We start from the raw sequence: 17,143 nt of genomic DNA on the forward strand, positions 1-17,143 counted from the left end.
AATCAACTTGACTGCAGCCAGTAACTATTTTACCACTTTCTTCTTGACCTTGAACAGAGAGTTAAATGTATCTGTAAAGTAGGTTAAGTTCCTGGGAAAGAGATTGCAATCGTTTGATGATTTATGCATCCAACAGACATTTTGCAAGCACCCATGTGGGTAGGGGCTGTGCTAGGCATTTGGGAAACCCCGGATCACCAGGGGCTCTGTGGTCTAGGTGGGGAGATAGGCTCACAGAAAGCCAGCACAGACAGCCTGTGAGAAGAAAGAAGGCAGGCCCCATTGTCAGGCTTCCTGGGTCCACACCCTGCTACATTCCTGGCTGTTGTATCTCCTTGGGCAAGTGAGTGATGCCACTGAGCCGCAGCATCCTTGCTGGTACAGCAGGTTGACATGAGTGCCTGTCCCACATTGGTGTCTAGAGGGTTAGGTGAGAGAGTGCAGATGGTCTGTAGAACAGTCCTGCATTCGTGAGCACTCAGTAATATAAATACTAGCTTTAAGTTTTTATTATTACGGCTACCATGTAAGTGCTGTAATAGACTTAAAGAGTGTCCAGAAAATTCTCGGGGAGAGTGACCAAAGACTTCACAGAAGAAGTGGTTTTTTTGAGATGGTTCTTGAAGGATAGTGGGACTTTATAAGGGAAAAAAAAGAAAAAAGGTTGTGGAGTTGGAGGAAAGGCAAAGAAATAGTAGCCAAGCAGTCACAGTGTGAGCAAGCAGCATGTATTGGGGGACACCTGCTGGTTGCGTGAGCCGGAGGGTAGAAAGGAAGAAGATAACCGTTGATTCCTGACTCATAGTGACCCTACAGGACAGAGTAGAACTGCCCCGCAGGGTTTCCAAGGAGCGCCTGGTAGATTCGAACTGCCGACCTTTTGGTTAGCAGCCGAGCTTTTAACCACTGCACCACCAGGGCTCTAGGATGCAGGTAGGTGGAACTGATATAGGAGGTCTGCACAAGGGGGCCTTGGGACCAGAGGCTGTAGGGACCTTTGGTACGAATGGACATAAACACCAAAGCCCCCTTGGCTTGGACCTGCTCCATTCATTCTCTCTTTCCTGTAAAATAAGCAGATTAAGGAGAGCTGGTCATTTTAATCTCACGCCTTTCCCAGCAGTGAAATGCTAGGGAGCTCTGTGACATAAAGGGTTATTGACTTTGAGAGACTGAAAAGCAAATGGGTCTTTGATAGGCCCCTGTGCTGTCAGAATGGGGGCTGGACAGGGGGTGCCGGAAACCAGCTGATGTCAGAAGGCTGGTGTAGGCCTCTGTGCCCTGTGCCCCTCCAGGCACGCCCCTCTGTGACCATCGGGGGTCACTGCTCACTGAGTGCAGAGGCGCACAACTGTCGACTGTTGGGTCGTGGTGTACTATCCGTCTGTCGCTCTCCTGCCGCTCACACCTGCCCCAGGCCAGGGTCGCAGAGTGTCCCAGCAGACAGGAACACTAATCAGGGCAACTGAGCCAGAGCAGCAGCTTATTTATTTCCCTGGAGTCGGTGGCATCCTGCCCAAGGCTTTGGTGAATCAGCCCAGCACTGTCTGGCACCCACCTTGCTGCTGAGCCCAGCGTCCCAAGGTCACAAGTGTCCCGTCAATCCTTCTGGATTTTCCTGCACCACTCTCTGAAACTTCACGAAATCAGTACACAGTCACAAGGCACCTACCACTTCGCTGGGCACAGGGAGTGCGATGGCAAACCAGACGGACGCCATCTTGGCTTTGTGGAATGGGTAATCTTGTGGGCGAGGCAGATGCTAGACAAACCCTCGCAAGTGTAATGCACAGCACGAGGGCTCTTAGGGTTGTTAGTTGCTGACCAGTTGATTCTGACTCATGGCAACCCCGTGCATGCAGAGTAGAACTGCTCCATAGGGTTTTCACGGCTGTGAGCTTTCGGAAGCAGATTGCCAGGCCTGTCTTCCCAGGCACCTCTGGGTAGGTTCAAACCACCAGCCTTTTGTCTACTTTGTGCCATACCAGGACTCCAGCATAAGGGGAAAGTACAGGAGTTGTAGCTGTGTAGAATGGGGAGAGGAAACTCCTCTTCATGGGGTGCGGAGGTCACAGGGGAGGTAGGACTCCCCCTCATATCTGGAGAACACTTAGGAGTGGAGCAGGCAAAGATGGGGTGGGATAGTTGGGTGGCCTGTGACTCTTTGCCAGATCCCGCGGCCCCCTCTGCCTTGACCTGCCCAGTGCCTTTGGCACTGTGCCTGCTGTCTTCTGCTTCAGCCTCTTCCCTCCTGCCCCCAGTCCTAGGTTTCTCTTTCTTCCTTTCAGACTGCTCTTTGGTCTCCCTTGCTGGCATCTCTTGCTCCTCACACAGGACCGTTCCCGCCTTCCCAGAGGATTGGCCTTGCTCGCCAAGGCAGCGGACCTGGCTTGGAGGCAGGCAGACTGGGCTGAGTCCAGCCCATGCTTCCCCCTAATGATTCCAGAACCTCGGACAGAACACGGCTAACTGCTGTGTGCACTGGTGTCCTTATCTGTCAGACAGTTTCCTTTATTTAGTCTGTCAGGGGATGAAATGAAAGGACACCTGTGATGATCCCATGATGACAGCTGTGAACAGCCCCAGAGAGCAGCCATCTTAGACTTAGAGCTCTCTCTCCGACAGGCAGGGACTCAGTGACACATTGATGGGGTGCCTGTTGGGGAACTAAAAATGTTACTACGTGAAGACATTGGAAGAAGAAGAAAAAAGAACATGAAATTACTAAAGAAAAAGCTGAATAAGAAAGGGAACATAATATATTCATGATATCTGACTTGGTTCTGTAGTGAATAGAAGTTATTTAGTCCTCATAATGGAAAAACTTTTGTAATTTTAACTAAAAGTAACATAACTATATTATGGGGGTGGAGCAGGAGGAAGCATATTGCATAAGAGATCTATGTTGACATCTGTTAGAGTTAGGAACAGAGAATATTTAAAATGGATAAGTGATAAATAACATGGTATGAGTATTATTTAGAAACATAGAGGTAACTATGAGAAGAAAAAAGCCTAAAGAGTGTATAGTGGTTGCCTCTGAGGAGCAGAATTGGGTTGGTGATAATTATTTTTCATGTACTTGTTACTATATTTATTTACTTATTACTTTGAGAAAAATGAAATTAAATGATATTTGAAATGGAAAAAGTAACTATAATTATGCTAATTATAGGAAACCTGAGAAGAAGAAAACAACCCTAATTCTACCACCCAGACTTCAGGTTTTGCTGCATTTCCTTCAGCTCATTTATAACACACACACACACACACACACACACACTTTTTAAAATAAAATTGAAATTATATTGCATTTAAAAAAGAAGAAGAAAAAGAAAGGATGCCTGTTAAGTACTTAGTGCAGGGCTCCTGTGTGTCGAGTTAACAAAACCCTTTCTCCTTCAGCATCGGAAGCTGACTCAGTTAATTTAACCTTCCGTTTTTCCCTGGAGACCTGATAAATGTGGATGTCAGTGAGTTACCCAGCACATGGCTCATGGTCAAGCTGACCCCTGATGGGTAAACTGCATTGGGCCTGGGAGTTCTGTGGAAGATCTCTAAATGCCTAAAGAGGGACCCATGGTTCTGGGCTTCCCTGGATGTGGGGTACAAGGCTGATTCCTTGCAGGGACCCTGGAAGTGCGTCTGTGGGGTTGTTCAGGAGAGGCTGGCTCCTGCGGGCATGGAGTCTTGAGCCAGGGTGGCTCCCATACTCAACCACGTGGTCAGCTTTCACCTGAATAGAGACCTGGGTGACCTCATCAGTCAGGTGGAAAGATTAAACCCTCCAACTCCGACATTCTGTCAATTCATTAATTTAAAAAAAATGGCTGAGAGTTTGTTAATGGTGGTGGAATAATTGTACAACATGAAAATGTAATCAATGTTACTGAATTACACATGTAAAAATTGTTGAATTGGCAAATGTTTTATTATGTATATGTGTTGTCATGGTGGTGAGGGGAGTGTGTTTCAAATGCCAACCTTTGGGCTAGCAGTCAAGCACTTAACAGTTTGGGCTAGCTAGGGAACTTACTGTGTGGTAGATGCTGGGGACACCGTGTTGACAAACCAGACTCATTCTCTGCCCCTCAGGGTGCTTACAGTCCAACGAGGGAGATGTTCCTTTCATCAAAGAATCACACAAATGATAGTAAACCACAACCCTGATGTTACCGACATTGTGCTGAGAGTATACTGGGGAAGGTCAGGGAAGGCTTCCATGAGGAAGTGATAATTGAGCTGGGAACTTGATGGGCAAACAGACACTAACCAGACAAAGAAAGGGGAGGGAAGACCCCTGAGAGAGAGAAGAGCATGGGCTTGTGGGAGGAGAGGGTGGTGGGAGGAATGGGGTGGTAGAGCTATGCCAGGCAGGTCCTTGGAGGCAGGGCTGAGGGTCAAGTTACTCATGACCAGCGCAACCCAGGGTGCACTAATGGATGGATGTCTTGCCCTCCTTTGTGTGGGCCTTAGTAGCAGGGCAAGAAGTGACTGGTCCCCAGCAGTCGCTCTGGGCTGGTGTCATTAATTCTCTTTCTCCAATGTAAGAGCACGGACAAGCAGGTTAAAGCAGCGGGGGATGTGTGTGGCCAGTAGAGGGACTGGCCTGATTGCATTTGTAATTGGAAAAGCTTTTCCTGTTTGCAGAAAGTCCCTGGGTGGTGCGATCAGTTTGCTACCAGCTGCTAACCTACAGGCTGGAGGTTTGAACCCACCTAGTGAAACCACAGAGGAAAGGCCTGGCAGTCTGCTGCTGTAAAGATTACAGCCAAGGAAACCTTATGGGGCAGTTCTGCTCTGTAACGCATGGGGTCGCCATGAGTCAGAATCAACTCATGGCCAGGATGCTCTGGCTGCAGGGTGATGAGATCAGGTCTTAGCTCAGAGAGTGAAATCTGGAGGAACTTTGAGGGAAGAAGGAGAAGGAAGGAAGCCTGCGGTGTGGGTGGTCTTTAGAGAGCATCAGGTGGGGATTAGCAGCAAGAGAAGAAAACTGACCTTCAACTTCAGGGGTCATGGCTGCCCACCTCCCATTTTTGGCTTCTGTGACCCCAAACCAGCTTCCTGTGTCGCCAGTCGCAAATTGAAGGCAGGTGTGTGTGGAGTTGTTTAACAGGAGATAAAGGTCCCCAAGCACGCTGGCCTGGCCGTGAGCAGAAAACCCTCAGGGCATGCATAGGAATCAGTCAGACCCACACCAGCGTTTTCTGTAGCTTGGAGAGATGCTCCTGGCATCGAGACAGACATTTTCCATCAAATGAGATGCCTGAAAATCACACTTTTCTTTCTCTCTCTCTCTGTCCCCTCCAGGCTTATATTCGGCACCCTTTATCCTGCGTATTATTCCTACAAGGCTGTGAAATCAAAGGACATTAAAGAATATGTAAGTGACACTGCTTTCTTGAGGGGGAGTGGTGGTGGTGGCTGCCGGGGTGAAGTTGGGGAGGCTGAGGTGAGGTGAAGGTGTGAAGTAGGGGGACAAAGGTGGCTGCCGTCCCCTGTGTGGGCTTCAGTGTCAGAGCAAGAAGTCCATTCAGTACTCTTCTCACTGTGCTTACCTGCTGTGCCCCTGGGATCCTCTCCCTTATCTTTAGGACTAGAGTGTTGAAGCGAGGAAAGCAGAATGGTAGGGAGAGGACGTGGCATCTGGAATCAGGAGGCCTCCTGCTCTACCACAGCACCTTATGGCCTTTGTGAAAGTGAATCCACCTTTCTGAGCCTCAGTTTCCTTGTTTGAAAAGCACTCTGTAAACCATAAAGCACCTTTCAGGCATCGTTCCTGGGAGATTGTCTGGCTCGACGGGGAAGAACACGGGTCCTAGAGTCCCAAAGGTCTGGGTTCAGGTCCTGGCTCTATGACTCTGGGCCCTAACTCAGTTCTAGGATCGAGCACTCCATGAGTGAAGCCCTATTGCTTCATAAGCTTTTCGAGGGCAGAGGCTGTTCATCATCACATTTCTGTTTCCTGCAGCACCTAACAGAGGGCTGAGCACAAGGAAGGGGACCCGGGGACATTCACTGAATGGAGGACTGTATTAATTACTGTTGGGTGATTTGGGCACCCCAGTCACAAGTCCTAGCTGTGCTGGATGCCTTCGGGCAGGAGAGCCATCTGGGCAACCCTGATTTACAAAGACCTGTGTGGGATGGGCTCAGAGAGAAAGGTGCCCCTTCCCATGTAGGACAGAAAACCAGGTCAAAGTGAAAAACATATGGGATTTTGGCATTAGAGACCCAAGGTCAAGTCCTGGCTCTGACATTTGACTAACATTTCACTGATGCAATGCTGGAAAAGTAGCTTAACTTCCAAGAGCATCAGTTTCCTCATCTGAATGGTGGAGTAGATAGCAACGATCCCAGCCCTCGGCGTTAAGAGGGACAAAGGATCATTGCTTTCCCTCTCTGCTCAGAAGATGTTACTTGGCCAGTTTGGTGTAGGTACAGAAATCATTCAAAGTGGGGTCAGCAAGCTCTTTCCTGCTTAAGATTTCCCAGGATGCCTTTATGATGAAACCAGCTACCTTTAGACCAGCTGCAAACAGAACTCGCCCTCCTCCTGTTTTCCAGAACTACTGGCCTGGGCTTGCATTTTGCTGCTACCAAGCAGGGGACCCAGACAGGGGCATTTTCTCCTCTGGAGACTGGCCCCCTGGTATGTGTAAAGGAAGCTCAGAGTGCAAAATATAAATAGCTGTTAAGTTGTAAGCACAAAACCTCATAATTCTTAATTGATTAGGCAGCCTCTTCCAGGGCACACTCTCCCGACCCCTTCCAGCCCATGGTACAGGGAAGCTGTACCAGGTAAGCTGGACTTGCTGGGGTCACCACAGTTCAAGGTCTGATCCTCTGTTTTACAGGGGCAGAGACTCAATTCTGTCAGCTCATCCAGGGGAGATCAAGCCCTGCTAAATTGTTTTGCCATGACTGAACTCACAGGAGGCTGGTTTATGACTAGAATGGCAATTCATTAATTTAGAGTGGAAAATATCACTGACAAGCAGAGCAGCTGTTTGTGTTGGCTGGCGAGCACACACTTTTCCCAGTAGGGAAAGCTTCTTGAGAGTTGCGGTTAGAAGGTTTCTTGGAACGGGACCCATACCTCACACCATACACAACAACTAATTCAAAATGGATCACAGACCTATATATAAAACCAAAAATTATAAAGACCATAGAAGAAAAAATAGGGTCAATGCTAGAGGCCCTAATGCATGGCATTAACAGGATACAAACCATAACTAACAATGCACAAACACCAGAAGACAAGCTAGATAACTGGGATCTTCTAAATCAAACACTTATGCTTATCAAAAGACCTCACCAAAAGAGTAAAAAGAGAACCTACAGACTGGGGAAAAAATTTTGGCTATGACAAATCCAACAAAGGTCTAATCTCTAAAATCTACAGGAAAATCCAACACCTCTTCAACAAAAAGACAAATAATCCAATTAAAAAAATGGGCAAAGGATATGAACAGACACTTTACCAAAGAAGACATTCAAGGAGCTAACAGATACATGAAGAAATGCTCACAATCATTAGCCATTACAGAAATGCAAATCAAAACTACAAGAAGATGCTATTTCACCCAACATTACTGGCATGAATCAAAAAAGCAGAAAATAAGAAATGTTGGAGAGGCTGCGGGGACACTGGAACTTTTATGCACTGCTGGTGAGAATGCAAAATGGTACAACCATTATGGAAAATGATATGGCACTTTCTTAAAAAGCTAGAAATAGAAATACCATATGATCCAACAATCCCACTCCTAGGAATATATCCTAGAGAAATAAGAGCTGTCACATGAGTAGATATATGTACACCATGTGCATTGCAGCATTGTTCACAATAGCAAAAAGATGGAAACAACCTAGGTGCCCATCAACAGATGAATGAATAAACAAACTGTGTGCATACACAAATGGAACACTACACAACAATAAAGAACAATGATGAATCTGCAAAGCATCTTACGACTTGGATGAGTCTGGAGGGCATTATGCTGAGTGAAATAAGTCAATCACAAAAGGACAAATATTGTATAGACCACTACTATAAAAACTCATGAAAAGGTGTACACACGAAAGGAAACAATCTTTGATGATGCCAAGGGAGGGAAAAGGTGGGAGGGAAAAACACTGAATAGACAATAGATAAGTGGTAACTTTGGTGAAGGGTAAGACAGTACACAATACTGGGGAAGCCAGCACAACTTGTCCAAGGCAAGGCCATGGAAGCTCCACAGATGCATCCAAACTCCCTGAGGGACCAAATCACTGGGCTGAGGGCTTTGGGGACCATGGTCTCAGGAAACATCTAGCTCTATTGGCATAACATAGTTAATAAAGAAAATGTTCTACATTCTACTTTGGTGAGTAGCATCTGGGGTCTTCAAAGCCTGTGAGCAGCCATCTAAGATACTCCACTGGACTTACCCCATCTGGAGCAAGAGATAATGAAGAAAACCAAAGACACAAGGGAAAGATTAGTCCAAAAGACTGATGGACCACAAGCACCACAGCCTCCACCAGACTGAGTCAAGCACAACTAGATGGTGCCCAGGTACTGCCACTGACTGCTCTGACAGGGATCACAAGAGAGAGTCTCACACAGAGATGGAGAAGAATGTAGAACAAAATTCTAACTCACACAAAAAAAGACCAGACTTAACTGGTCTGACAGATACTGGAGAAACCCCAAGAGTATGGCCCCTGGATACCCTTATAGCTCAGTAATGAAGTCACTCCTGAGGTTCACCCTTCAGCCAAAGATTAGACAGACCCATAAAACAAAATGAGACTAAATGGGCACACCAGTCCAGGGGCAAGGACGAGAAGGCAGGAGGGGACAGGAAAGTTGGTAATGGGGAACCGAAGGTCAAGAAGGGGAGAATGTTGACCTGTTGTGGGGTTGGCAACCAATGCCGCAAAATAATATGTGTATTGTTTAATGAGAAACTAGTTTATTCTGTAAACCTTCATCTAAAGTACAATAAAACAAATTAAGAAAAAAAGCTTTCTTGGTAAAAATGGAATTGGAAGAAAGGAGCTGTAAAGATGAAGTGGCAGGAGAGGTGACTGACCTCCTCTCACTGCACAAGGAAGGAGAATCAAGATCAACTGCCCAAGGCTGATTCCTGTGAGGCTTAGGTCAGACATGCCTCCGCCCTCCAATCGTTTTACCAATTCTGACACCAACCGTCCCTCCCACAGCACTCTCTGCTTCTCTGCTGGGTTTGATAATTAGTTGCAATGGCCACACAGAACTCGTAGACAATACTCCCTATTATGGGGTTTATTAGGGAAGTAACAGGTTACAATTCAGGTTCAGGAATGCCCAGGATACAGTTCTTCAATCAGGACAGCCTCTTCCCAGCCATGCTGGCAGACAGGTCTCTCTCTGGCTCCTCGGCCTCTGCACTGCTCAGGCAAGTGTTGCAAAGGCTTTTAGCTCTGCCAGTAAGTGCCCGGAGGCACCCCACTCCACCAGTAAGTCTTGTGCCTGAAAGTGTTCAGATCTCTCGCTCTGTGGGTCAGAAAGCCCCACTGCAGCTATCTCGCACTATTCTGTTCTCCTGATCCCTCCTGTCTCGGACTGCCATCTCTCGTTGTCTTCCATGTTACTACAGCTCCTCTCTGTGTCTCCTGGATCTAGGAGGTTCTCAGTGCAAGGATCTTGAGTCCAAAGAACATGCTCCACTCCTGGCTCTTCTTTCTTGGTGGTGTTGAGATCCTTCCTTCCTGTGTCTGGGATGGCTCGTTTTATGCCTAGTGGGATGGCAAAACTGACCAATCCCCTCATTAGGGTTCCATACACCTTATTTGCATGGTCCCACCCCAACAAGGGTGCCATGCACCTTATTTACATTATTAGCAAGCTATCCAATCCCCTTGGTGGGCCACAAGGACCTCATTTATGTAGTTTTATGCAGTCATTTGGTGGGAGTTACAAAGCCTATGGCTAGAAGGGCCGTATTAAGCAATTCACTGCATCACAGGAGCTGACAAGTGTTAAGGGAGACCTTCCTTCTTTGTCTGCACTCACTCACACATGCATGTACACACACAAACTCGCACATTCACACATACATTCACACACACACATTTACACATACACACACTCACACATTCACACACACACAACACACACACTCCCCCCACACATGCACACCACACTCCTTTGTTTCCTTCTGTGTCCTCCTTTTAATCAATAGACCCATCTGTCAAGCGAGAAACCTGGTGATTTCCTTAGACTCCTGCCTCTTCCTCACCACGCAACCACATACACGTACCCTGTTGGTGACTAAGACCCTTTAACTCTATCCTTTTAATAATCTCTCCTTCTCTCCTGCCACTCTCTTAAATGATGTTCCCATTATTTCTTCCCTGGATTGTTGCAATAGCCTCCTCTATTAGTTTTTTCAGGAGCCCTGGTGGTGCAGTGGTTAAAGTGCTCAGCTGATAGCTTATAGGTCGGCAGCGAATCCACCAGCCATCGCTCGGGAGATACATGTGGCAGTCTGCTTCCGTAAAGATTTACAGCCTTGGAAACCCTTTGGGGCAGTTCTACCCTGTCCTATAGGGTAGCTATGAGTCAGAATTGACTCAACAGCAGTGAGTTTGTTTTTGGTATTAGTTTTTTATTGCCACTGTAACAAACTTAATGACTTAAGACAACTCAAATTTGTTCTTACAGTTCTGTAGGTAAGAAGTCTAAGGGGTCTCACTGGGCTAAAATCAAGATGTAGGCAGGGCTGCATTCCTTCTGGAAGCTCCAGGGAAGAATCCATGTCCTTGCCTTTTTCAGCTTCTAGAGGTGGTCTGCATTCCTTGGCTCGTGGCCCCTTCCTTCATCTTTAAAGCCAGCAACATTACATCTCTCTGATCTTTCTTCCACAGTCATAGCTCTCTCTGACCAGCACTGGGAAAGTTACTTGCTTTTCAGAATTCATGGGACTAGATTGAGCTCACCCAGATACCGAGGATAATCTCCCCATCTGAAGATCCTTAACTTAATCAGATCTGCACAGTCCCTTTAAGATACTCACAGGTTCCAGGAATTAAGACATGCGCATCTTTGGGGGGCCAATATTCTGCCTAACCTACCTTCTCACTGGTTCTCTGCCACTTCTGCTTTCCACTTAGCCTCCAGAAGCCTTTTGAAAATGGAGATTTAATCATTTTATTCCCCTGGATTTTTTAGTGGCTGCTTATCACCTGCAAGATTGAGTCTAAACTCCATGATACCCTGTGTAAGACTTCTTGATCTTTCCCTGTCCTACCTGGTGAAGGGTAAGACAGTACACAATATAGGGAAAGTCACCACAACTTGACCAAGGCAGTCATAGAAGTTTCCTAGACCCATCCGAACACTCTGAGGGACTGAGTGACAGGGGCTGAGGGCTGTGGGGACCCTGGTCATGGGGGTCATCTAGGTCAGTTGGCATAACATAGTTCATAAAGAAAATGTTCTACATCCAACTTTGGTGAGTAGTAGCATCTGGGGTCTTAAAAGATTCCAAGTAACCGTCAAAGATACATCTGCTGGCCCTCAAATTTAATGACCTGCCTGAGACTGGAGGGACCCCAGAGGTCATGGTCCCTGGACTCTCTGTTAGCCCAAAACTAAAACCATTCCCAAAGTCAACTCTTCAGACAAAGATTAGACTGGCCAATAAGACATAAAATGATACTGGTAAGGACTGTGCTTCTTAGCTTAAGTAAACACATGAGACTGTGTGGGCAGTTCCTGTCTGGAGGCAAGATGAGAAGGCAGAGAGGGACGGGAACTGGTTGAAAGGATATGCGAAATACAGGGTGGAGAGGAATGTGCTGTTAGGGAGAGCAACTGGAGTCACATAACAATGTGTGTATAAGTTTTTGTAAACTTTCACATAAAGCACACACACACACACAAATCTACTGGCCCTACCCAGTATGGGGCAAAGGAAAACGAAGAAAACCAAAGACACAGGGAAAGATTAGTCCAAAGGACTAATGGACCGCACGTACCACAGACCCCACCACCCTGAGCCCAGAAAATCTAGATGGTGCAGGCTACCACACCAGCTGCCCGAACAAGGATCACAATAAAGGGTCCCAAACAGGATGGGAGAAAAAATGTAGAACGAAATTCAAATTCAAAAAAGAAAAAAACAAAGACCAGACTTACTGGTCTGACAGAGACTGAAGGCCTCCCAAGACTATGGCCCCCGGACACCCTTTTAACTCAGAACTAAACTCACTTCTGAAGTTCACCCTTAAGCCAAAGATTAGACAGTCCTATAAAACGAACAATAACACACGTAAGGAACATGCTTCTTAGTTCAGTCATGTATACGAGACAAAATGGGCAACACCTGCCTAAAAGCAAAACACGAGAAGGCAGAAAGGGACAGGAAGAATGGACAGATGGAAACGGGGAACCTGGGGTGGGGAAGTGGAGAGTGTTGACACATTGCAGGGATTGCAATCAATGTTACAAAACAATTTGTGTATAAATTGTTGAATGAGAAAATAATTTGCTCTGTAAACTTTTACCTAAAGCACACACACAAAAAGGACCCAGAGGTTTGGGGACGAGAAGCAAAACTGTTACGAGTGGGTAGGACCAGGATTTTCCAACTTTAACTTGCAGATGAATCACAGGGGACCTCATTGTGCAGATTCCGATTCTGTAGTTCTGGGTGGGGCCTGAGAGTCTGCATTTCTAACAAGCTACTGGGTGATGCCAAAGCTGCTGCTGCTCTGTGGACCACACTTTGAGTAGCAGGGAACTAGGTATTAGGCTTAATCTTAAGAAACATCACCCTGATTTTCTTGGTTCCTGAACCTTTGTAATCTGACTAAGGAGCAGCACCTTATGTTGGTCACTGGTTCAGAGAAGAAACATGTCCTCCAGGACAGCACATCCACCTCACCAAATGCCCACCTGGTTCTCTACCTGAACCCTCCAAGCCCATTGTAGCATTGTATAAAGCCAGCTGCTTCAGGGTGGTGGGGTAGGTGATAAGACCAGTGACTTCCAAAAGCAGCCACTCAGCTGCTGACCGAAAGGTTAGGGGTTCAAGTCCGCCCAGAGGTGCCTCAGAAGAAAGGCCTGGCTATCTTCCTCTAAAAAATCAGCCACTGAAAACCCTACAGACCACAGTTCTACCCTGACACACATGGGGTCGCCAGCAATCAGAGTCAACTCTATGGCCGCTGGTGGTTTTTAATCAGAAGCAGTGTTGTGTAGGATACATCAGAGTGAAAAGGGCTCTCATTGGGTCCACAGATTGTTGGATGGCCATCAGAAGCATGGCACCAGGAAAGTAAGTCCACATGCAGAATAAATGAATGTCCCAGAAAAGAGCCTATGCCGCCCTCTCTGTGAGGGAAGGGGCCTGGTGTAATGAACCTCCCACAAGGAGGCTGGCTAGTGCATCAAGAAACAGCACTTGGCTGTTTGGCTACTGCTGCTGGCAACTTGGTCTCTGAGCAGTGGTCTTGGCCGGGTCAGCCTTGGTGAGAGGGCCTCCATGTTGCTGAGCCCATGTGCTGCCTCCATCCCTTTCACATGGCCACTTCATACATGAACCTGTTGACCAGGCACTGAAGTACCTGAGGAAAGAGGATGGCTGACATCCACAGGGTTGGCCATCTCATTCCCCACCATGGGGACCTTAGCACAATGGACAAATATCTGCATTCTCTGTGCCCAGGTTAGCATCGTTCCGGAACCTCCTCAGTGCCAGTCTCTCAGCCTTCCCCTTCCAAGTACCCATCACCTAGCCAAACCCTTCCATGGTAAATCGGTATAAACGTATTATTACCTCAGAACAGTTCTTCTTCCAGGCTGAGTGCACTGGAAAGTTCTGCCCAAGGGGGGATTTCGCTCTCCACTTTCTCAGGACCATTCCTGACTCTACAGCCGTCCACTGGGAGCTCATGGCAGCAAATGGTAGGCAGTCATCTGTAAACCGGGATCAGAATTTTCTTCTGTCATTTGGTCATAGCGAATTCCCTGTGAGGTCGAAGCAGGGCCAAGATGTGAGGGAGTGTGAAAGGCTCAAGAAGTACCCATGTGATTAGTGTAGAGAGGGCCAAAGGTGAGATGAGGCTAAAGAGTTGTCTAGGTCTGCTACCTCCACAGCCCACAGGGGAAGCCTCTCCCAGGCTACCTGCGGCCCTGAGGGCAGTGTCTAATGGAGCCAGCCTCTGTGGCTCGTGGAAGGTCTCAGGCCCTGCTCCCCACCCTCAGTTCTGAAGTCTCTTGCTGTGGCCTAGGGTCCCAGCTCTGTCCTATCTCCTTATTCCTGGATTCTGCCCCTGACCAGTCCAGGGGGACTCCTCAGTCGAGCTGTCCACTCTCCACTCCAGAGTTGCTCTGGATATTACCTCTCACATTGGCTGTAACGCCCTCTCTGTATTCTGGTTGCCATCTGCCCAGGTTTCCCCTCATCTTGCAGGGAGTTTGGATAGAATCACTCTAACCTAGCAAGTTCTATTCTAAACCTTGGAAAATGAACCATCATTTGATTTTTCTCAGGCATGATGGGAAAACCATTTCGTAGTAATTTTAGATGAATGTGGTTTCCATCTTTGAGTCACCAGTGTTCCATTGACCTTGTGCGCTCAGTGAATCATTCTCAGACCCTTCTTATTGCATGAAAGCACTTTTAAATGTAAGGAGGCATGATGGAGACTTTTTTTTTTTTTTTCTTTTCTATGGCTCTGTCATCTCTGTCCACAGCCCCAACCTCCCTCCTGAGCTATGGTTTTGACTTCCAGCAACCTACTGACGTTCTTCCTGGATTTCCCCTGAACCCTCAAACTACCTCAGCCACAGTGGGGCTTGTCTTAGTCATCTAGTGCTGCTATAACAGAAGTACCACAAGTGGATGGCCTTAACGAAGAGAAATTTATTCTCTCACACTCTAGTAGGCTACAAGTCCAAATTCAGGGTGCCAGCTTCAGGGGAAGGCTTTCTCTCTCTGTCAGCTGTGGAGGAAGGCCCTTGTCATCAATCTTCCCTTGGTCTGGGAGCATCTCAGCACAGGAACCTCAGGTCCAAAGGACACACTTTGCTCACGGTGCCATTTTCTTGGTGGTATGAGGTTCCCATGTCTCTCTGCTCACTTCTCTCTTTTGTATCTCAAAAGAGATCAGCTTAAGACACTACCTAATCTTGTAGACCTCATCAGTATAATTGCCACTAACCCATCTTATTACATCATAGTGGTAGGATTTACAACATATAGGGAAATCACATCAGAAGATAAAATGGTAGACAGTCATACAAGGGAATCATGACCTAACCAAGGTGACAGATATTTTGGCGGGGGTGGGGAGGATACAATTCAATCCATGACAGGGCTCAACCTCTTTCCCCTAAATTGGCTCTTTCTTTTCTTTCTTGCTAGTGTGAGTGGCCTCATAATTATCAGTCATTCATGCCCCTCCCACCATCTTGCCAAGCGTTTCAGCCTAGGTATCCATCCCACAGGCCCTCATGGAGATATCTGTTGCCTTTAAGCTGTCTGGTTCTGTCTTTTCTTCTCAAAAAGTCACCTGGACCAGTATCTCCCAGAGTGTGTTCGTTTCCAGCTTTTTTGAAACCATCCTTTCTTTCCCACTCACAATGTCAACATTCTAATTTAGTCATTTTTATTGATTGCCTACTCTGTGCCAGGAAGTGTTTGGAGTGCTAGGGGTATAACCATGTGTAAGGACTGGTTTCCACCCTCAGGGAGCTTACAGTCTAATAAGAAAAAGCAGAGGGATGATTGTTGATTGTTGCTGTTGGCATTGGTTCTGACTCATAATGACCTTATATCAGACAAAACGTTGCCTGGCCCTGCACCATCCTCAAAATTGTTGGTATATTTGAACTCATTTTTGCAACCACTGTGTTAATTGAAGGCCTTCTTCTTTGTCTCTGACCCTCTACTTTACCACGCATGATGTCCTTCTCCAGGGACAGGTCTCTCCTAATGATGCGTTCACAGTAAGTCAAAACAGTGTGCTGTTATGATAGGGGACATGAAGGACACTGTGGGAAGAAGAAGAGAGGGTACTTGACCCAAACTTAGGTACTCATGCAAGGCTTCCTGGAGGAAGTGACGTTTAGGCTGAGATCAGAGGACTGAAATCTGGAGGTGAAAGAGGACACTCTCCTCAGGGAATTGAAAGAAGTTTATTAGCTAGAGCAGAAAATGCAAGAGGGTGGAGGTAGGGAGGAGCAATTATAATGGAGATAATTAGAAGCCAGTTCCTGCACTATCTTCTAAGCCAGTTTAAGAAATTTGGACTTTCTCTCTTAACAGCACTAAAGAACTATTAAAGGTTTTAAGCTAGGAAGGAGAATCCTCAGATTTGGATTTAAAAAGATGCAATTCTAACTGGCCACCACTCGTCTGTCAGTTTGTCATACTGTGGAGGCTTGTGTGTTGCTGTGAAGCTGGAAGCTCTGACATCAGCATTTCAAATACCAGCAGGGCCACCCATGGTAGACAAGTTTCAGCAGAGCTTCCGGACTAAGAGAGACTAGGAAGAAGGACCTACCTCACAGTCTACTTCTGAAAAACTGTCCAGTGAAAACATTATGGACACCAGCGGAATATCATCTGATATAGTGCTGGAAGATGAGCCCCTCAGGTTGGAAGGCACTGACAACATGACTGGGGAAGAGCTGACTCCTCAGAGTAGAGTTCACCTTAATAACTTCAGTCTGGGTGGTTCTTTGCCTTGTCTTCATGTTCATGGATCTTTTGTTGTGTCCAGTCTGCTGTCGATCTCATCCAGTAAATTTTTTTTTAATAATTTTTATTGAGCTTTTAAGTGAACGTTAACAAATCAAGTCAGCCTGTCACATATAAGCTTATATACACCTTACTCCATACTCCCACTTACTCTCCCCCTAATGAGTCAGCCCGCTCCCTCCTTCCAGTCTCTCCTTCCGTGACAATTTTGCCAGTTTCTAACCCTCTCTACCCTCCTATCTCCCCTCCAGACAGGAGATGCCAACACAGTCTCAAGGGTCCACCTGATACAAGTAGCTCACTCTTTATCAGCATCTCTCTCCAACCCATTGTCCAGTCCCTTCCATGTCTGATGAGTTGTCTTCTGGAATGGTTCCTGTCCTGGGCCAACAGAA

The 17,143-nt window shown here is 46.8% G+C and overlaps 1 protein-coding gene across 1 annotated transcript in view; it reads left to right on the forward strand.

The window, feature by feature from the left end:
* Positions 1-17,143, forward strand: part of REEP1 (receptor accessory protein 1) — a 125,209-nt gene that overhangs the window by 60,707 nt on the left and 47,359 nt on the right. The window contains exon 2 of the mRNA XM_049856767.1: positions 5,314-5,386. Within this exon, the coding sequence (XP_049712724.1) occupies positions 5,314-5,386 (73 nt within the window). The remainder of the gene's footprint in view (positions 1-5,313; positions 5,387-17,143) is intronic.

Source organism: Elephas maximus, chromosome 17, assembly GCF_024166365.1.
Source record: "Elephas maximus indicus isolate mEleMax1 chromosome 17, mEleMax1 primary haplotype, whole genome shotgun sequence".
NCBI lineage: Eukaryota > Metazoa > Chordata > Mammalia > Proboscidea > Elephantidae > Elephas > Elephas maximus.